The sequence below is a fragment of the Salvelinus alpinus genome, chromosome 15 (assembly GCF_045679555.1).
Source record: "Salvelinus alpinus chromosome 15, SLU_Salpinus.1, whole genome shotgun sequence".
NCBI lineage: Eukaryota > Metazoa > Chordata > Actinopteri > Salmoniformes > Salmonidae > Salvelinus > Salvelinus alpinus.
In genome coordinates, this window is record NC_092100.1 from 33925157 (window position 1) to 33947750 (window position 22594).

General features: G+C 48.0%; 1 protein-coding gene across 1 annotated transcript in view; it reads left to right on the forward strand.

Moving 5' to 3' along the window:
- Positions 1-22594, forward strand: part of LOC139539951 (semaphorin-4B-like) — a 102880-nt gene that overhangs the window by 75205 nt on the left and 5081 nt on the right. Inside the window, exons 3-14 of the mRNA XM_071343393.1 lie at positions 1849-2009; positions 2460-2522; positions 3104-3202; positions 8402-8513; positions 8851-8967; positions 9324-9481; positions 12416-12597; positions 12917-13067; positions 21106-21316; positions 21429-21544; positions 22013-22170; positions 22481-22572. Coding sequence (XP_071199494.1) covers positions 1849-2009; positions 2460-2522; positions 3104-3202; positions 8402-8513; positions 8851-8967; positions 9324-9481; positions 12416-12597; positions 12917-13067; positions 21106-21316; positions 21429-21544; positions 22013-22170; positions 22481-22572 — 1620 coding nt within the window. The remainder of the gene's footprint in view (positions 1-1848; positions 2010-2459; positions 2523-3103; positions 3203-8401; positions 8514-8850; positions 8968-9323; positions 9482-12415; positions 12598-12916; positions 13068-21105; positions 21317-21428; positions 21545-22012; positions 22171-22480; positions 22573-22594) is intronic.

Below are 22594 nucleotides of genomic sequence, written 5' to 3' on the forward strand. Positions count from 1 at the left end.
TGGTACACAATTACCCGCCTCATTGTGCCTCCCTCAGCAGTGCTCAGAGAATATGACAGTGGTGATCTAACTCTAACTGTGTAGATACCCTCCTCTGTGGAAATCCCTCTAACCCCTTGTTTTGGTTCAAGCTCCAGCCTTTGTCTTAGCATGGGTAAATCACTGTTAAATTTGCCCAACGCTCTAAGGGAGGAGAGGAGCGAGAGAGAGAGAGAAGAAGAGAGGAGAGGAAATGAGGTGAGAGAAGGAAGGAGAGAGGGTAAATGGCACTAGCATAGAGCGCCAATCATACTACATCCTGTAATCACAGACAGAGAGGGAGCAGTCCTGGTGGGTTTGGGTTTTTGCTATGTAGACTAGCGAGGATCCTGTTTTTGTTTTGCAGCATGATTTTGTGGTAAAAAGGCCCCCTGTTGCTGCGTTGATGCACTGCTATTAGCCTGTAGTTTCCCCTGGGGAAGCGAACCCTCTCTACACACCTTCTGTCGTCTGTGGTGGGGTTAGCAGGCCGGGAGGTAACTACACACTACCTAGAAGTATTTGGCTCATAATCCATAAGGCAGTAATGTCCTCTGAGAATCACTTAGTAGGCGTTGTTTGCATGACAGAATGCTCTCCATGTTGCTAATGTTGGACTGGCGTAAAGACAAAGTGTTTGACCGTGGCCAGCTCAAAAGACTTCCACTCTGCAACAGTGCGCTGAATGTGGAGCTTTGACAGCAACGCTGAAGGCTTAGAGAGAGAGTCAATGATAAGACACGTGGCTACAGGCTGCAGACAGAGTGAGGGCTTTTGAAGGGGTGTCAGGATGGTGAGAGACAGATTGGGTGCCGGCTCTCGCTCTCTTTCTCTGCAGCCCACTCCAGAGGTGATGAGAGAGGGTGATAAGACTGGAGGCTGCTAATGTATACTGTTAACTGAACACACACACACACACACAGACACACACACACACACACACACACACACACACACACACACACACACACACACACACACACACACACACACACACACACACACACACACACACACACACACACACACACACACACACACACACATACAGAGGCCAGGCTCTGTCCATCTCTCCTATTGTAGCTCCCCTGTAGCGATGGAGAGAGACAGCCTGCTAGGCCAGACAGTGTTGTCATGGGAACAAATATACAGCCTGAAGGAGCACCGTCAGTAATGACATGGTGTGCTGGTGTCTCTGGTTAAGACACAACATCTGTCTTTATCCTGCTCATGATGTTATGTGACCACACACACACACACACACACACACACACACACACACACACACACACACACACACACACACACACACACACACACACACACACACACACACACACACACACACACACACACACACTGCATTTTTGATGTTTAATTCTTGCCCTTTCTTGCCCAGAATGCTCTTTGAATGCTCTTTGCAGGCTCATATTGCAGTAATACATTCTGTTCGGTAGTCCTTTCCTGCAGTCAAATGATCAAATCGCCCTCTAGTGGCCTCATGGATGGAATGTTATTCATATTTTTCATAATGAATAAACTATTTTCTTAGTGCAGAAAATCTGGTGTTTCTATGTCAAACGTTTTGGTGTTATTTCAGTTTTCTGTGATGTCTATAACGTGTAATATTGGTATGCAAACCCAACATTGAATGCATTTATATCTGACATGGTACAGGTGTCTTCTTTTTTAAGACCAACCGCATGTGTGTGAGGTATATACTTGAGTTTCATAGTAGGTTTGTTTAAGAAACATTCTGTGACCCTGATTTAGCCCACTGCAGTAAGGTTAATATTTCTTCTCCTCTTTCTGTTTTTCCTCTCTCCCCAGATGCAAAGGAGAGATCAGCCAAGAGATTCTCTGTGGATGGAGTCTTCAATTACACCTCTCTGCTCCTCAGTAAGGAAGATAACATGCTCTATGTTGGAGCACGAGAGGAGCTCTTCGCCCTCAACCTCTCTGATATCAGCAGAGTCAAACTACAACGCAATGTAAGTGGGCACGAGTGTGTCTGTGTGTGAATATTGAAACATTTGTATTTTTAGAGGTGGTATGTAATACCCTCTCTGCTCTCAGATACACATCATCACAGTACTGGTGTGTGTGTGTGTGTGTGTGTGTGTGTGTGTGTGTGTGTGTGTGTGTGTGTGTGTGTGTGTGTGTGTGTGTGTGTGTGTGTGTGTGTGTGTGTGTGTGTGTGTGTGTGTGTGTGTGTGTGTGTGTGTGTGCGTGCGTGCGTGCGTGCGTGCGTGCGTGCGTGCGTGCGTGCGTGCGTGCGTGCGTGCGTGCACGAAGATATGTTAATTACAGTATATAACTTATATGGTGTATGACATCTTGTGGACACTGCTCTTTTTGACAGTGCTTGGCAGCTACTTTCTTTACAGCTCTATGATGTGTCTTAGTAATGTGCCTGACACCTGTACTCTCCTCTCCTGTAGCTTACATGGAGCACCCCAAAAATGAAGAGAGACGAGTGCAGTTTCAAAGGCAAAGACCTACAGGTGAGTACACTGCGCTACATGTATGGAACTCTAGTGACAATATTTACACTTCCATTCCAGTCCTTAGGCTTGTTTTTTGCCATAGTACTGAAAATGAACTTAGTCAGAGGCAGTGGAAGTTCTAATTTAAGTACATATCCATTCAGCAGTGGTGGCCTGAGTGATTTTTTTTACAGCCAGATAAATTGTCTATTCATCCCATCTAACCAATCCCCTGTGATTGTGGTGAAACCTCAATTCTGTGGGAAATATATTATCAGAAGGCCATATTGTATGATTCATTTATGGTTAATTGATTGGTTGGTTGGGGTACAGTTCTTATAGACCAGGATCGTGATGAAGACACTCTAATCCGTTTTCTGTGTGAGACAGTCACTCATACGTTTGTCACACTGCTGCCAAACAGCCCTCCCAGGCTATTTGAAAGCAATTCATTCCGGCCAAGTAATGTGGGAATATGCTTGGAGGGTCGCCTAACGAGCTACTCCATTCAACCTGAGTAACTCTCCCTCCAGAATAGTTTGTGGGAACATATGAATCATATTAACGATGCTCTCTCCTCTCCTGTGTCTTTAATGCAGACGGATTGCTTCAATTACATCAAGATTTTACTGCGCGTGAACAGTACCCATCTATACGTGTGTGGAACGTATGCCTTCAGCCCAATCTGTGCATACATAGTAAGTGTTTAACTTTTTACTCTGCTGCAGCATACGGCATACAATTCCAAAATGCCTGTGTGTTGTAGAGAGAACCACCATGCCTGTGTGTTGTAGAGAGAACCACCATGCCTGTGTGTTGTAGAGAGAACCACCATGCCTGTGTGCTGTACAGAGAACCACCATGCCTGTGTGATGTAGAGAGAACCACCATGCCTGTGTGATGTAGAGAGAACCACCATGCCTGTGTGATGTAGAGAGAACCACCATGCCTGTGTGATGTAGAGAGAACCATCATGCCTGTGTGTTGTAGAGAGAACCACCATGCCTGTGTGCTGTAGAGAGAACCACCATGTCTGTGTGTTGTAGAGAGAACCACCATGCCTGTGTGTTGTAGAGAGAACCAACATGCCTGTGTGATGTAGAGAGAACCACCATGCCTGTGTGTTGTAGAGAGAACCACCATGCCTGTGTGTTGTAGAGAGAACCACCATGCCTGTGTGTTGTAGAGAGAACCACCATGCCTGTGTGTTGTAGAGAGAACCACCATGCCTGTGTGATGTAGAGAGAACCACCATGCCTGTGTGTTGTAGAGAGAACCACCATGCATGTGTTGTAGAGAGAACCACCATGCCTGTGTGATGTAGAGAGAACCACCATGCCTGTGTTGTAGAGAGAACCACCATGCCTGTGTGTTGTAGAGAGAACCACCATGCCTGTATGCTGTAGAGTTGTAGAGAGAACCACCATGCCTGTGTGCTGTAGAGAGAACCACCATGCCTGTGTGCTGTAGAGAGAACCACCATGCCTGTGTGTTGTACAGAGAACCAGAATGCCTGTGTGTTGTAGAGAGAACCACCATGACTGTGTGTTGTAGAGAGAACCACCATGCCTGTGTGCTGTAGAGAGAACCACCATGCCTGTGTGCTGTAGAGAGAACCACCATGCCTGTGTGGTGTAGAGAGAACCACCATGCCTGTGTGGTGTAGAGAGAACCACCATGCCTGTGTGTTGTAGAGAGAACCACCATGCCTGTGTGATGTAGAGAGAACCACCATGCCTGTGTGTTGTACAGAGAACCACCATGCCTGTGTGATGTAGAGAGAACCACCATGCCTGTGTGTTGTAGAGAGAACCACCATGCCTGTGTGTTGTAGAGAGAACCACCATGCCTGTGTGTTGTAGAGAGAACCACCATGCCTGTGTGTTGTAGAGAGAACCACCATGCCTGTGTGTTGTAGAGAGAACCACCATGCCTGTGTGATGTAGAGAGAACCACCATGTCTGTGTGTTGTAGAGAGAACCACCATGCCTGTGTGTTGTAGAGAGAACCACCATGCCTGTGTGCTGTAGAGAGAACCACCATGCCTGTGTGCTGTAGAGAGAACCACCATGCCTGTGTGTTGTACAGAGAACCAGAATGCCTGTGTGTTGTAGAGAGAACCACCATGACTGTGTGTTGTAGAGAGAACCACCATGCCTGTTTGCTGTAGAGAGAACCACCATGCCTGTATGCTGTAGAGAGAACCACCATGCCTGTGTGATGTAGAGAGAACCACCATGCCTGTGTGGTGTAGAGAGAACCACCATGCCTGTGTGTTGTAGAGAGAACCACCATGCCTGTGTGATGTAGAGAGAACCACCATGCCTGTGTGTTGTACAGAGAACCACCATGCCTGTGTGATGTAGAGAGAACCACCATGTCTGTGTGATGTAGAGAGAACCACCATGCCTGTGTGTTGTAGAGAGAACCACCATGCCTGTGTGTTGTAGAGAGAACCACCATGCCTGTGTGTTGTAGAGAGAACCACCATGCCTGTGTGTTGTAGAGAGAACCACCATGCCTGTATGCTGTAGAGAGAACCACAATGCCTGTGTGTTGTAGAGAGAACCACCATGCCTGTGTGTTGTAGAGAGAACCACCATGCCTGTGTGTTGTAGAGAGAACCACCATGCCTGTGTGTTGTAGAGAGAACCCCCATGCCTGTGTGTTGTAGCGAGAACCACCATGCCTGTGTGATGTAGAGAGAACCACCATGCCTGTATGCTGTAGAGAGAACCACCATGCCTGTGTGTTGTAGAGAGAACCACCATGCCTGTGTGTTGTAGAGAGAACCACCATGCCTGTGTGATGTAGAGAGAACCACCATGCCTGTATGCTGTTGAGAGAACCACCATGCCTGTGTGTTGTAGAGAGAACCACCATGCCTGTGTGTTGTAGAGAGAACCACCATGCCTGTGTGAAGTAGAGAACCACCATGCCTGTGTGATGTAGAGAAAACCACCATGCCCGTGTGATGTAGAGAGAACCACCATGCCTGTGTGTTGTAGAGAGAACCACCATGCCTGTGTGATGTAGAGAGAACCACCATGCCTGTGTGTTGTAGAGAGAACCACCATGCCTGTGTGATGTAGAGAGAACCACCATGTCTGTGTGCTGTAGAGAGAACCACCATGCCTGTGTGTTGTAGAGAGAACCTCCATGCCTGTGTGTTGTAGAGAGAACCACCATGCCTGTGTGTTGTAGAGAGACCCACCATGCCTGTGTGCTGTAGAGAGAACCACCATGCCTGTGTGATGTAGAGAGAACCACCATGCCTGTGTGTTGTAGAGAGAACCACCATGCCTGTGTGATGTAGAGAGAACCACCATGCCTGTGTTGTAGAGAGAACCACCATGCCTGTGTGATGTAGAGAGAACCACCATGCCTGTGTGCTGTAGAGAGAACCACCATGCCTGTGTGCTGTAGAGATAACCACCATGTCTGTGTGATGTAGAGAGAACCACCATGCCTGTGTGTTGTAGAGAGAACCACCATGCCTGTGTGTTGTAGAGAGAACCACCATGCCTGTGTGTTGTAGAGAGAACCACCATGCCTGTGTGTTGTAGAGAGAACCACCATGCCTGTATGCTGTAGAGAGAACCACAATGCCTGTGTGTTGTAGAGAGAACCACCATGCCTGTGTGTTGTAGAGAGAACCACCATGCCTGTGTGTTGTAGAGAGAACCACCATGCCTGTGTGTTGTAGAGAGAACCACCATGCCTGTGTGTTGTAGCGAGAACCACCATGCCTGTGTGATGTAGAGAGAACCACCATGCCTGTATGCTGTAGAGAGAACCACCATGCCTGTGTGTTGTAGAGAGAACCACCATGCCTGTGTGTTGTAGAGAGAACCACCATGCCTGTGTGATGTAGAGAGAACCACCATGCCTGTATGCTGTAGAGAGAACCACCATGCCTGTGTGTTGTAGAGAGAACCACCATGCCTGTGTGTTGTAGAGAGAACCACCATGCCTGTGTGAAGTAGAGAACCACCATGCCTGTGTGATGTAGAGAAAACCACCATGCCCGTGTGATGTAGAGAGAACCACCATGCCTGTGTGTTGTAGAGAGAACCACCATGCCTGTGTGATGTAGAGAGAACCACCATGCCTGTGTGTTGTAGAGAGAACCACCATGCCTGTGTGTTGTAGAGAGAACCACCATGCCTGTGTGGTGTAGAGAGAACCACCATGCCTGTGTGATGTAGAGAGAACCACCATGCCTGTGTGTTGTAGAGAGAACCACCATGCCTGTGTGATGTAGAGAGAACCACCATGCCTGTGTGGTGTAGAGAGAACCACCATGCCTGTGTGATGTAGAGAGAACCACCATGCCTGTGTGTTGTAGAGAGAACCACCATGCCTGTGTGTTGTAGAGAGAACCACCATGCCTGTGTGTTGTAGAGAGAACCACCATGCCTGTGTGTTGTAGAGAGAACCACCATGCCTGTGTGTTGTAGAGAGAACCACCATGTCTGTGTGATGTAGAGAGAACCACCATGCCTGTGTGTTGTAGAGAGAACCACCATGTCTGTGTGCTGTAGAGAGAACCACCATGCCTGTGTGATGTAGAGAGAACCACCATGTCTGTGTGCTGTCGAGAGATGTGATTAGCCATGTAATTCACTCTGTCAATCAAGGTACTTATTTTCTTCTCCATGCGATTATCCCCCTGGAGACTGCATTTTTCCCACCTGAAATCAGTGTATTCCAATTATACCCCTTACAGATGCTTAGTGAGCATGTGTGGCTCTGGGTTGTATGAAGACGTTCTAGAACACACAGATTTGAGAGGAAGTGCATCTTTAAAAGTGTTCTGCTGATGGAGCAGACAAGTCTCTGAGGCAATTCAGAATAACATTGACATTTCCATTTAAAAATATTGACAGTCAAAGAACATCTTAAATGTGTGTCCCTTTCCCCCTTGTACTACTTCAATTTGGGGGGGGGGGGGACATTAAGGGAGGAGGGGAAGTATCTTGGCTGAACTTTAGGTTGTGAACCAGGATTCCCGAGCGTCTCTCTTATCACAACCATTGAGTCTCAGCCCACACAGAGAGATATAAAGTACAGTATACAAAGTTATGTCCATTCCTTCTGTAAGCAGCACTCCTCATCTTCCCCATCACCAGATCGCTTTTAAAAGGAATTGTATAATAACATTTACTTAAAGAGCGACGGCCCCTAAAAGCTATTTCTCATTTAAAAATGGCCTATGTGGCATAATATTTATTATAGTGTAAAAATGTACTACAAAGTGAATTTAAGATAAATTTGGTCATAAAGTCAGTCTCATCCAAAAGTGAGATTTGCAAGATAATGCAAAAAATGAAGGGTAGCATAACAGGTTGGGTTTATTTCAATCCTGCCCACAGATGGCAGCACCCACATAATCATACATTCGGAGCGCAGCTGCACGTGACACGATTGTAATGCCCATGGTCAATTTGGTTTGACATTCGATATCCCTATAGGGCTGGTTAGTGGCCATCAGTAAATTGCACAATGTACATCAGACAATATTTTAAACGGTCAATAGCTTCAAATGTCAATGACTTAAAAACTTCAAACCATCTATACATTTTCATATACAAATATTGAAAGCATTTAATGAGACAACTAAAAGTTGTGCAACACGAACATTTACATTGTGTAATTTGTGTAACACCCGGTGTGGTTTGATGTGGGTGTCTCTTGTGTGTGTTCGCAGGTGGGAGGAGTTAGCCAAATAATTTTGCCAATTAGCTTCAGCGGCTGGTGTGCAACCGTGGGAAAATTGGTGGTTCTACTACAGCGCTGTAGTAGCGAACAGAGTGGCCAGCAGGCAGTGGGAATTGTCAGTGTAGATTACAGCCCTACTTCTCCTCATCCTCTCTTTCTCTCTGGGTCCTCTCCAGAACACAGCTGACTTCACCCTGGTGAGAAGCCAGACTGGAGAGATAGTGACAGAGGACGGGCGCAGCCGCTGCCCTTTCAACCCTGAGTACAAGTCCACTGCCATCATAGCCGGTACGTTCACTATATGGGTCACTTATTTACTGTTAGGGAAATATGTTTGGCTTCCATAAGACTGTGTACGCAATACATACTGTATACAAGTCAATACATACATAAAAATAATAGACATAATGTAGACATACTTAATTACTGATTTATCAATTATAAAATATTTTATATACAGTAGCTGCAATGTATATTTTACCATCCTTAGTGTCTTCCATACTGTAAATATACTAGCAGACAACCCTTCCCTTCTAGATTCCAGGGTTTGTTATGAGTGACACAGAGGCTCCATCTCTAGGTCCAGATATTGTTTGTCTTCATCTTATCGTTCCTTACATTATAGATGGAGAACTGTATGCTGGTACAGTCAGTAATTTCCAAGGAAATGAACCTATCATTTACAAGAGCCTGGGCCAAGGCGCTGCCCTGAAAACAGAAAACTCCTTGAACTGGCTCCAAGGTAAGTTCAGGTCTTCAAGCTATCTGGTAACTGCTTCATGTCATGGTCTACTGTTTGTATATGAAGCTGGCTGATAAGGTAAACATACACGCATAAATAGTTTTCCCCTAAACATACAATCAGTATTTGAAGACCTCAGGCTGGACATGATAAATGAAAATGACCGTAGCTTTGAAGAACTATAGGCGTTTCCATGGTATTTTGTTAATTTCAACATGCAGTAGTTACCACAATTCCTGTTGCAAAATCACTGAATCACCAGAAGACGTTTGTGGATGTAAAAGGCATGTCTGTGTACTAGAATGCATAGTTCTAGGTTTACATTTCACCCTGTGGTTTCTTTGTTGTTGTTCCAGACCCAGCCTTTGTGGGCTCTGCCTACATCCAGGAGAGCCTGCCCGAAGGCAACCCAGTAGGCCACGACGATAAGATTTACTTCTTCTTCAGCGAAGCGGGAAAAGAGTTCGATTTTTTTGACAAAACCATTGTGTCACGCATCGCTCGCGTGTGTAAGGTGAGTGACGCTTCAACGGAGATGGCCTGTCTAAAGAGTGTCTTTTCCCCTTGAGCAAGGCTCTCCTCAACCCCACCGATTTAGACACACTTTAATGGACTCTATCAGAGTGGGAGAAGTGTGTGTGTGTACACTTCTATGTGGTGTATGCATGTGTGTGTGAGGTGGGGGATTTAAGGGTGGAAGTGGTTGGTTTCACAGGGGGGGAGGGACACAGGGGTTTGTGTTACAGAAAAACATTCCTCCTGTGAGTTCCCCCTGTTTGGGCCCTCCTCCACTCTTATCACATTTCAGCAAATATTAGCATTCAGCTAGGATTCACAGCAGACCTAAAATGCCTTCTCCTTTTCCACCTCTTTCCTGCACTTACCTGCAGACAAGGGTGTACTACGAGCAGCCGGAACACTTTATTTCAGTTTCCAGAATTTGAACCTGAAAGGAATGGTTTCCAAACATTTTACCACCGGTCTATTGTTGAGTGATACTTCTTCTTCACAATAATTTAATGAACCTCTTCTATTCTCTGTGACCAGAGAATCTGCCCTCACTTTGACAGCATGGTCATGGCCTCTTGTTTATCCCAGCTGTAGTATGGCCAATCCAAACACAGTGTGAAATACTAGCTGACAGTTTTATGGGCAACACCCCTCCTCCCAGGCTTTGCATTTCCAGCAGTCAATCTTCCGGGAAAGCATCTTGTAATATTGCATTTCTTTCCTTTTTCGTTTTATGAAGAGATAAGCAGTACCATTGCAGTGCTGCCAGAGTGGACAGAGTGAGGTGAATACAATGAAGGGAGGAGCTGTGTGACTAAGTCCTCCTGCAGGCAGCACCTTGTCCTCCCGCATATAACAAACAAACGTCCACCAAAGCCTATTATCAAACTTAATTTGAAAATATTTACCATGATGAGATGTGAAATAGAGCTCTGCTTTGGGGCCAGCTCACAAGTCATTTCAATTGCTTCCGTGCCTTTTTAATTTAATTTCCACCTCGGCCATACGAGCTAAACTCATTAAAGCAGTCTACACTTAGCAGCGACAGGCATCTTTTGCATTTTAAGAGGCCCCATACATTGCAGTTCCAATGGAGGGATATTTTCCCTTGTTTATATTTTTCAAACAGGCAGCAGACAGCTTCTAGTAATAGGATGTTGACTGCCTATACATCCCAGGCTCTGCAGACTGCAAGTAGCAAGGCTTCTCTACAGTAGCTGTCTGCAGGTGTATGTCTTGACACTGAGTGGCAGTCAAATGGTAACCAGTGTGTCTGCCACTGTTAGAGTGAGACTGCAGGACACACCCTTGATTCTCCTCTAAAATGAAATACAGGATGGTGGTGTGCAGGCCAATCACAGGGGAGATTTGAACTCAGAGTACAGAGTATCTTAGCTACAGCTCCTGGACTTTCTTATCTTATATTATTCTTATATTTGTTCGGGAATTCTTCTTGTAAAGGTTTGGATGGTGCAATATGTGTTGGTGAAACTGTAGACAAGGCATTGTCAAAAATACAGAATTACAATAATACTGAAAATAAAACTTTTGATGGGTGGAGCATTGTGGATGTATACAGCTGTGCAGAAAACAGAAAAACACAACAAGCTGGTATTACTGTTATTACAGAAACTCTGGAAATTCAACCTGGCCCTGAGTACCTGCGTGTTGGAAAGGGGGGCTTATGTAAGGGATTAATGAATTGAGCACTTTCAGTCCAATATTCAGAAGGAGAGACTTTAGGTACACACGCTCTCTGGTTTTAATAATAACTAGGTAGACCCAGGGGAGCAGAGCAGGGAATACATGTAGCTCATTATCTGGTTGGGTTAATACAGCAAGTAATTGCTTCTGAAACTCAGCATTAGTCACGTGTCATTTCCCTTTACCATTCACTGATGTTATTTCCTCTGATTAATGTTGGGCAGAGGGGGACTCAGATGAAGGCACATCTTACAGGGCTCTGGGTTATGTAGGCTAGACTTCTTTTGGTTTCTTTTTAGTCCTCTGAACAGTGCTCTGTGAAGATGACTTACCGTTCCTCCCTCAGTCTTTTCAATCTCCTCAGATCTATGTCCCAGACAAGAATTGGAGTAATTGCTGCACTCTGAGCCACAGACTCAAGTGAATGTAAACAGACAATTATATTCCTTTTTTCAGTTGTATGTCCCCACACATTCCCTATACATTCAGCTATCTGTATATGTACAGCATTCATAGCTGTAAGGCTCACAAATAATATCTTTCATGCAGAGGTTGGAGTGATCTAAGTGAATGAGTAATTTCTTAATGGAAAAGTTGTGCTGCTTTTTTAGCTTCTCAAGCCAACCAAGTATCATGCTCCCATAGATGACCACAGACCACCAGGCAGGGTAGTGCCACGGGCACAGGTTCAGAGTGGTAGTGTCCGTGGAGAGGCATTGTGTGTGAGCAGTGTCCTTTTCGCTCTCTCACTGAAAAGCATTTGGCCTCCCCAGTGCCCCAGTGTTTTTCTTCCATCCAGTTGTGATGTCTTATATTGTTTTCTTGACCTAGAACTCCACTGCCCCAGGGGAGATGTGTTATAGCCACCATCCGTTGTACTCAGTCTAGTGGTTTTACAATATTGGTTCTCATTTCTGCCAATTCAAACAGTGCCTCGTTTCGAGGTAAACAACTGGGGAGAATAATGTTTCAGACATATCATTACATATATCAAATCAAACTGTATTTGTCACGTGCCGAATACAACAGGTGTAGAACATGTATACCAGGCAGAATGTAAACCATAATAATATTTAGGCAAGTTGTTTGCCATGACATCAGATTATTATGCATTCTCACCATTTCAACTACTGGGTTTACAGTTTAAACGTACATGCTTGTGCCCTCTACTGGACACTGGGTTACTGTGACTGCAGGTCCATATACTGTAACAAAGCTCTGATTTGTATTACAGGGTGACAAAGGAGGAGAGAGGGTGCTGCAGAAGAAATGGACCACCTTCCTAAAAGCACAGCTCCTCTGTTCGCTGCCTGACGATGGCTTCCCCTTCAACATCATCCAGGACATGTTTGTGTTGACGCCCAGCCCAGAAGACTGGAAGAACACCGTGTTCTATGGGGTCTTCACTTCACAGTGGTGAGGAAACACTTTGTCACTAAGACATACAGTACATATGCAAGAGTGTGCAGGATTTTCTATTGATTTGGGTAATGAAATATTGGTATTACACTCATCTCCTCAATAACATTTTCCATACAGTTTATAGCAGATTATCATTGACCCAGTCATGGGAAAACAGCCACACCTCCATTCCCTCTGTTCGTCTATGGTGTATTGGAGACATTATTGATCACGTACTTTATATTAGTTCGGCACTACTGTCAGAGTAAAGAATAGGATGACTTGGGGGAAGAGGAATGTGATGCAGCCTAACTGCTGTGTGGTGTTATCCCAGGTATAAAGGGGCCTCTGGCAGCTCAGCAGTGTGTGCCTTCACCATGGACCAGGTGGAGAAGGCCTTCAACGGCCGTTACCGGGAGGTCAACCGGGAGACCCAGCAGTGGTACACCTACAACCACCCTGTCCCTGAGCCACGGCCTGGAACGGTGAGTTAGTGTCCACTGCCCTCTGCTGGACAGCTGACACAGTATCACTAACCTGCATTACGCCTCGATCACACCAATAGTGCAGTTGCATTTGGTGGTACACCAGAAGTACATTAATTTCAAATGCAACGTTGCGTTGGCCTTGAAGCATTGTGTTGCAGTGCCTTCTGTGTGGTGCATACGTTGGATTTCTCGAACGTATGCGTAAAACTGTATGCGCAGACGGCTTGACAGAAACGGTAGCAGAAGGTGAATGTTGAACTTTTGTTGTACACATATCCAGATGATGCTGCGTTTGATCAGTTTGATCAAACGCAGCATCAAGGCGTTAGACTGTACTAAAGGTGTCTGCATACATAGGTTTGGTTTGCTCCTAGCAGAACTCAACTAGGCGAAAGTGAACATCTGTGCGCACATACTCCCTTAAAATACCTTCAAACGACAAAAAGCGGTTTGTCCCTCTTCAAATCAAATCAATCAAATCAAATTGTATCACATGCGCCGAATACAACAGGTGTAGACCTTACAGTGAAATGCTTACTTACAATACCCTAACCAACAATGCAGTTTAAAAAATACGAATAAGAAATAAAAGTAACAAGTAATTAAAGAGCAGCAGTAAAATAACAATAGCGAGACTATATACAGGAGGTACAGGTACAGAGTCAATGTGCAGGGGGCACCGGTTAGTCGAGGTAATTGAGGTAATATGTACATGTACGTAAAGTTATTAAAGTGACTATGCATAGATAATAATAGAGTAGCAGCGGCATAAAGGGGGGGGGGGGCAATGCAAATAGTCTGTGTAGCCATTTGATTAGATGTTCAGGAGTCTTATGGCTTGGGGGTAGAAGCTGTTTAGAAGCCTCTTGGACCTAGACTTGGCGCTAGGGTACCGCTTGCTGTGCGGTAGAAGAGAGAACAGTCTATGACTGGGGCGGCTGGAGTATTTGACCATTTTTAGGGCCTTCCTCTGACACCGCATGGTATAGAGGTCCTGGATGGCAGGAAGCTTGGCCCCGGTGATGTACTGGGCCGTACGCAATATCCTCTGTAGTGCCTTGTGGTCGGAGGCCGAGCAATGGCCATACCAGGCAGTGATGCAACCAGTCAGGATGCTCTCGATGGTACAGCTGTAGAACCTTTTGAGGATCTGAGGACCCATGCCAAATCTTTTCAGTCTGCTGAGGGGGAATAGTTTTTGTCGTGCCTTCTTCACGACTGTCTTGGTGTGCTTGGACCATGTTAGTTTGTTGATGTGGACGCCATAGAACTTGAAGCTCTCAACCTGCTCCACTACAGCCCCGTCGATGAGAATGGGGGCGTGCTCGATCCTCATTTTCCTGTAGTCCACAATCATCTCCTTTGTCTTGATCACGTTGAGGAGGAGGTTGTTGTCTGGCACCACACGGCCAGGTCTCTGACCTCTTCCCTATAGGCTGTCTCATCGTTGTCAGTGATCAGGCCTACCACTGTTGTGTCATCGGCAAACTTAATGATGGTGTTGAAGTTGTGCCTGGCCGGGCAGTCATGAGTGAACAGGGAGTACAGGAGGGGACTGAGCATGCACCCCTGAGGGGCCCCTGTGTTGAGGATCAGCGTGGCGGATGTATTGTTACCTACCCTTACCACCTGGGGGCGGCCCGTCAGGAAGTCCAGGATCCAGTTTCAGAGGGAGGTGTTTAGTCCCAGGGTCCTTAGCTTATTGATGAGCTTTGAGGGCACTATGGTGTTGAACGCTGAGCTGTAGTCAATGAATAGCATTCTCACATAGATGTTCCTTTTGTCCAGGTGGGAAAGGGCAGTATGGAGTGCAATAGCGATTGCATCATCTGTGGATCTGTTAGGCCGGTATGAAAATCGGAGTGGATCTAGCGTTTCTGGGATAATGGTGTTGATGTGAGCCATGACCAGCCTTTCAATGCATTTCATGGCTACAGACGTGAGTGCTACGGGTCGGTAGTCATTCTGGCAGGTTACCTTTGTCTTCTTGGACACAGGTACTATGGTGGTCTGCTTAAAACATGTTGGTATTACAGACTCGGACAGGGAGAGGTTTAAAATGTCAGTGAAGACACTTGCCAGTTGGTCAGCGCATTCTCGCAGTACACATCCTGGTAATCCGTCTGGCCCTGCGGCCTTGTGAATGTTGACCCGTTTAAAGGTCTTACTCACATCGGCTGCGGAGAGCGTAATCACACAGTCGTCTGGAACAGCTGGTGCTCTCATACATGTTTCAGTGTTAATTGCCTCGAAGCGAGCATAGAAGTAGTTTAGCTCATCTGGTAGGCTCATGTCACTGGGCAGCTCTCGGCTGTGCTTCTCTTTGTAGTCTGTAATGGTTTGCAAGCCCAGCCACATCCGACGATGTGACCTCTTTTTCTCTGCCTTCTCTTCACGCAAATTACGGGGATTTGGGTCTCTTCCCGGGAAAGCAGTATGTCCTTGTCCTTCACGTCGGGCTCGTTGGACTCGTTAAAGGAAAAAAAAGGCTTCTGCCAGTTCGTGGTGAGTAATCGGTGTTCTGATGTCCAGAAGTTATTTTCGGTCATAAGAGGCGGTAGCAGCAACATTATGTACAAAATAAGTTAAAAAATAAGTTACAAACAACACAAAATAATGAACCAAAAACAGTTGGTTAGGAAAACGTCAGCCATCTTCTCCGACGCCATGAAACGCTGTATCAGCCAGTACACTTCCTCAAAATAGTCAGAAATAATCTAAGATAACTCAAGAAATCTGTAATAATTTTTTTTTCAAGTGAAAACATTTGCATGAAAACTAGTCGCCTGTCTTTGAATGACAACAAACACTTAAAGAACACTTACTGTTGACCAATCACCGACGAAGGGGCGTAAACTTTGACTACCGAACTACAACTGTAAGGGGTGCGTATCTGGTGGCAGGGAAGTCAGACGCAGGAGAGCAGAACTTGATAATGGCCGGAGCAGCTTAGTAGTTAAACCAACGGCATAAGAAATACAAAGTATGGGCACAATAACCCGACGCTCACCAGTAAAACAAAATGTGAACAAGCACTTACAATAAACAATATCACACAAAGACATGGGGAGAACAGAGGGTTAAATACACAACACATAATGAGGGAAATGAGAACCAGGTGTGTGGGAAAACGAGACAAAACAAATGGAAAATGAAAAATGGATTGGCGATGGCTAGAAGACCGGCCCGAACAAGGAGAGGCATCGACTTCGGTAGAAGTTGTGACAGTACCCCCCCTTGATGCGCGGCTCCAGCAGCGCGTCGACACCGGCCTCGGAGACGAGGCGCAGGACGATCCGGACGGAGACGGTGGAACTCTCGCAGCATTGAAGGATCCAACACGTCCTCCACCGGAACCCAGCATCTCTGGGCCCAGAAGTTCCCTCGCCCGACGTCTCGAATCCAGTATGGAACGAACGGAGTACGCCGGGGACCCCTCGATGTCACAAGGGGACGGAGGAACCTCCCGCACCTCAGACTCCTGGAGCGGGCCAGCCACCACCGGCCTGAGGTTAGACACATGGAACGAGGGGTTAATGCGGTAATTGGGGGGAAGCTGTAACAAACCTCGTTCACTCTCCTCAGGACTTTAAATGGCCCCACAAACCGCGGACCCAGATTCCGACTGGGCAAGCGGAGGGGCAGGTTTCGGGTCGAGAGCCAGAACCGGTGCCTCACTGCGGTGACGGTCTACGCCAACTTTCTGGCGCAGCACGGCGCGCTGAAGGTGAACATGGCCGGCGTCCCATGTTTCCTCCGCGTGCCGGAACCAGTCGTCCACCACAGGAGCCTCGGTCTGACTCTGATGCCAATACACACTGGAAGGGGAGAGGTTAGTGGAGGAGTGGCGGAGCGAGTTCTGGGCCATCTCTGCCCAGGGCACGAACGCTGCCCACTCCCCCGGCCGGTCCTGGCAATAGGACCTCAGAAACCTACCCACATCCTGGTTAACTCTCTCCACCTGCCCGTTACTCTCGGGGTGAAAACCTGAGGTAAGGCTGATCGAGACCCCCAGACGTTCCATGAACGCCCTTCAGACCCTCGAATTGAACTGGGGTTCCCCGATCAGACACCATATCCTCAGGCACCCCGTAGTGCTGGAAGACGTGCGTAAACAAGGCCTCCGCAGTCTGTAGGGCCGTAGGGAGACCGGGCAGAGGAAGGAGACAGCAGGACTTAGAGAAACGATCCACAACAACCAGGATCGTAGTGTTTCACTGTGATGGGGGAAGATCAGTCAGGAAATCAATCGACAGGTGCGACCATGGCCGCTGTGGAATGGGTAAGGGGTGTAGCTTACCTCTGGGCAGGTGCCAAGGAGCCTTACACTGGGCGCACACCGAGCAGGAGGAAACATAAACCCTCACGTCCTTTGCCAAAGTGGGCCACCAGTACTTCCCAGTCAGACAGCGCACCGTCCGACCAATGCCTGGATGACCAGAGGACGGTGACGTGTGGGCCCAATAGATCAACCGGTCACGGACAGCAGACGGAACATACAGACGCACAGCAGGACACTGGAGTGGAGCGGGCTCTGCACGCAACGCCTGCTCAATGTCTGCGTCCAGCTCCCACACTACCGGCGCCACCAGGCACTCCTCTGTGTCATACAGCCGGGACAGTGCGTCTGCCTTCACGTTCTGGGAACCTGGTCTGTAAAAAAGGGTGAACACAAAACGGGTGAAAAACATGGCCCACCTTGCCTGGCGAGGGTTCAGTCTCCTCGCCGCCTGGATGTACTCCAGATTGCGGTGGTCAGTCCAGATGAGAAAAGGGTGTTTAGCCCCCTCGAGCCAATGTCTCCACGCCTTCAGAGCCTTGACGACAGCCAACAGCTCCCGGTCCCCCACGTCATAGTTTCGCTCCGCCGGGTTGAGCTTCCTCGAGAAGAAAGCACAGGGAACAGAGCCCTCAGGTGACCAAAAGCCCTGTCCGCCTCAGCCGACCACTGCAAACGCACCGGTCCCCCCTTCAGCAGTGAGGTAATTGGAGCCGCTGCCTGACCAAAACCCCGGATAAACCTCCGGTAGTAATTGGCAAACCCTAAAAACCGCTGCACCTCCTTTACCGTGGTGGGAGTCGGCCAATTACGCACGGCTGAAATGCGGTCACTCTCCATCTCCACCCCCAAGGTGGAAATAGGATGGAGACGGACTGTTGAAAGAACAGGCATTTCTCAGCCTTGGCGTACAGGTCATGCTCCAACAGTCGACCAAGCACCTTGCGCACCAGAGACACATGCTCGGCGCGTGTAGCGGAGTATATCAGAATGTCATCAATATACACCACTACACCCTGCCCGTGCAGGTCCCTGAAAATCTTGTCTACAAATGTTTGGAAGACTGATGGAGCATTCATCAACCTGTACGGCATGACGAGGTACTCATAATGCCCTGAGGTCGTACTGAAAGCCGTCTTCCACTCATCTCTCTCCCGGATACGCACCAGGTTGTATGCACTCCTGAGATCAAGTTTGGTGAAAAGCGCGCCCCGTGCATTGACTCAATCGCCGTGGCGATTAGAGGTAGCGGGTAACTGTACCTCACAGTTATCTGATTATGGCCTCCATAGTCAATACACGGGCGCAAACCTCCCTCATTTTTCTTCACAAAAAAGAAACTCGAGGAGGCGGGTGAAGTGGAGGACCGAATGTCCCCCTGACGCAGGGATTCGGAGACATATGTTTCCATAGCCACCGTCTCCGCCTGTGACAGGGGATACACGTGACTCCTGGGAAGTGCGGCGTCTACAAGGAGATCTATCGCACAATCCCCCCGTCGATGGGGTGGTAATTGAGAGCCAAATCGGCATATTCGGGGGGAATGCGCACGGTGGAGACCTGGTCTGGACTTTCCACCGTAGTAGCACCTATGGAAACCCCTAAGTACCTCCCCGAGCAATCTCGCGACCACCCCGTGAGAGCCCTCCGTTGCCATGAAATAGTGGGGTTATGACAAGCTAACCAGGGTAGACCTAGCACCACTGGAAACGCAGGAGAGTCAATGAGAAAGAGACTGATTTTCTCCGTGTGACCCCCCTGCGTCACCATGCCCAGAGGAGCGGTGGTCTCCCTAATCAACCCTGACCCTAATGGTCGACTATCTAAGGCGTGAACTGGGAAGGGCATTCCTACAGGAACGATGGGGATCCCTAAACTAAAGTCTAATGATCTGTCTATAAAATTCCCAGCCGCGCCTGAATCGACGAGCGCCTTATGCTGGGAATGCGGGGAAAATTCAGGAAATGTAACGAACAAAAACATTTGTGCAATAGAGGGCTCTGGGTGAGAATGGTGCCTTCTCACCTGAGGGGACACCAGAGTGCCCTGCCTGCTGCCTCGACTCCCAGAGGAACCAACCCGGCACCGACCGGCAGTGTGACCTCTGCGGCCACAGATGGCGCACGAGATGGAACCTCTTCCGGTCTCTCTGAGCGCAGCACCTCCCAGCTCCATGGGCATCGGAGTGGTGGTGCTGGGGGATGGAACCGACAGACCCCGATCTGGACGTCCGTGGGTAGCCAGCAGGTTATCCAGCCGAATGGACAGGTCCACCAGCTGGTCAAAAGTAAGGGTGGTGTTCCTGCAGGCCAACTCTTGACGGACGTCCTCGCACAAACTGCAGCGATAATGGTCGATCAGGGCCCTGTCGTTCCATCTTGCTCCGGCGGCCAGGGTCCAGAAAGTTCAAAGTGAACTCCTGTGCGCTCCTTGTCCCCTGCCGCAGGTGGAATAGATGTTCACCCGCCGCTCTACCCTCGGGTGGGTGGTCGAAGTCATCCAGCGCCGTATTTCCTTCTCCCCATACGGCGTTAGCCCACTCCAGAGCTCTCCCCAAGAGGCACGAAATGAGGACGGACACCCTCTCCCTTCCCGAGGGAGCCGGGTAAACGGTGCTCAGGTATATGTCCAGCTGTAACAGGAAACCCTGGCACCGTGCCGCCGTCCCATCATACTCCCTGGGAAGGTCGAGACGCATCCCACTGGGACCGGATGCAGGAGGGACGAGTAGTGGTAACCCCGGTTGTGCTGTTGGGGGCGCTGGAGGGACGAGTAGTGGTAACCACTGTTGTGCTGGTGGGGGCGTTGGAGGAACTGTCTCTCCCAGCGGTCCATGGTCTGCACGACGTGGTCCATCGCGACGCCAAGATGTTGGATCATCGTCGCTTGCTCCTGGACGCGCTCCTCTATCCACATACCAGGGGCACCTGCTTCTGCTGACTCCATGTAGATGGTGTGGTATTCTGTAGGGGGTGCGTATCTGGTGGCAGGGAAGTCAGATGCAGGAGAGCAGAACTTGATAATAGCCGGAGCAGTTTAATAGTTAAACCAACAGCATAGTATGGGCACAATAACCCGACTCGCACCAGTAAAACAAAATGTGCACAAGCACTTACAATAAACAATACCACACAAAGACATGGGGGGAACAGAGGGTTAAATACACAACACATAATGAGGGAAATGAGAACCAGGTGTGTGGGAAAACGAGACAAAACAAATGGAAAATGAAAAATGGATCGGCGATGGCTAGAAGACCGGCGACGTCGACCTCCGAACACCGCCCGAACAAGGAGAGGCATCAACATCGGCAGAAGTCGTGACAACAACAAGCCTCAAGGAAAGAATGTGTGCTCGAACAGCCGAAGAATAAAACTGCTGAAAGCTACTTAACACCAAAATATTGTTATAATATATGCGCAAAATTGTTCCATTGGGAAGTCTACAGTAAACTTTAGCCAACCTCGTGTGTGCAGGTCGGATGTGTTCTAGCCTGCCTTAGTCACATCACCAATCTGGACTGAAAATCAGTGCTTAAGCAGCTAAGTTATCTGTTTCTCTGCTGTCACTGGCTGCCCTCTTCCCAGAAGGCCTGATGTTATCAAAAAGCTGCTGCTGCTTTCATTTCCTGGCAGTGTTATCATGGCCACATCAACTGAAGGATACAAACACATATTGATGGGGGAGTAGTATGGTTGTGTAGTGTGTATCGTAGCCCAGTGTGTGCTTATGAGACTCCCTGTGTTTCTTCCACAGTGCATCACTAATGCAGCCCGGGACCAGGGCATCCCCTCCTCCATGCACATGCCTGACAAGGTATTGAACTTCGTCAAGGACCACTTCTTGATGGACAGTGTGATCCGCAGCCAGCCACTCCTGCTGAAACGCAGTGTCCGCTACACCCAGATAGCTGTCCACCGTGTCCAAGCCATCCACAAACACTACAATGTGCTCTTCATTGGAACAGGTTCTGTAAACAGGCTCAGCTGACAGAACTTCTCCCCCTTTCATGTTCTGTATGACAGGCAGAGCTATAGCAGACATTAACCATCTACTGTTCTGTCATATGTCTCTGGCAGATGACGGGAGACTCCACAAAGCCATTAATGTCAACAACAAGATGCACATCATTGAGGAGATGGTGCTCTTCACTGACCCCCAGCCTGTAGAACACATAGAACTGGAGTCTGAGAAGGTACAGTACAGAGTGTAGAGTGAGAACTCTGTTTATTTCTGAAGCATGTCCTCATAGTGGTAGTAATATTGAGCTCACTAAATGTCAGCACTATCAGCTTAGGGGTCCCATGAGCCGTGAAGAGAGCCGGAGCCTGAAGGGGAGCTCAGCTCACGTTCATTGGGATAATTGCATGCAACTTCCTCTCAGGGGATCTGAAAACAGATGGGTTGTAAACGGCGTGTGACCCATCATGAATCTTGTCCCGTGTTACTCTGTGCTGTTACTCTGTGCTGTTACTCTGTCCTGTTACCCTGTGATGTTACTCTGTGCTGTTAGTCTGTGATGTTAGTCTGTGCTGTTACTCCAGCATTGGGTTCGTAGAGGGGATGGTGTTGATACTATATTAGAGAGGGTTAACTGTATGTGAATACATGACCTAGGGCTATTCCTCCCTGGCATCTGACTGACTGACTGGTCTCTCTACAGGGCCTGCTGTTTGTGTCCTCCTACTCTGGCCTGGTGGAGGTCCCTGTGGCTAACTGCTCCAACTACCAGAGCTGTGGAGAGTGTGTCCTGTCCAGAGACCCTTACTGTGCCTGGACAGGGAGGCAGTGCCTGGATGTCAGGCTGGCTCCACCAGATAGGTATGTTTCATCCAGACCACCAACCATTATACTTTACATTTCCATGGTCCACTCAGAGAGATGTATTGGCATGTAAGAGATAGGTATAAACTATTTTGATGCTAAGCTCTCATAATGACTGACAACTTTCCAGAACATCTGACTACACAAAAGAAAAAGTGACAATACAGGACAATGCTCAATGCTGTTTGCTTACATGCTATATGTGCAGACTAACACTGTCAAGACCATCTATGTGTAGATTGATAGTGCCAGTTAGAGCTGTTCTGAGACACCCATTTCTCTGATTTACTGTTGTCTGTTTTCTCAGCCACTGGCAGCAGGATGTGGACGAGGCAGACACATCAGTTATCTGCAACAAGACACAGCCCAGCCCTCGCTTTGTTAAACCCCCACCCACACGTAAGTACGGTACCATACCATC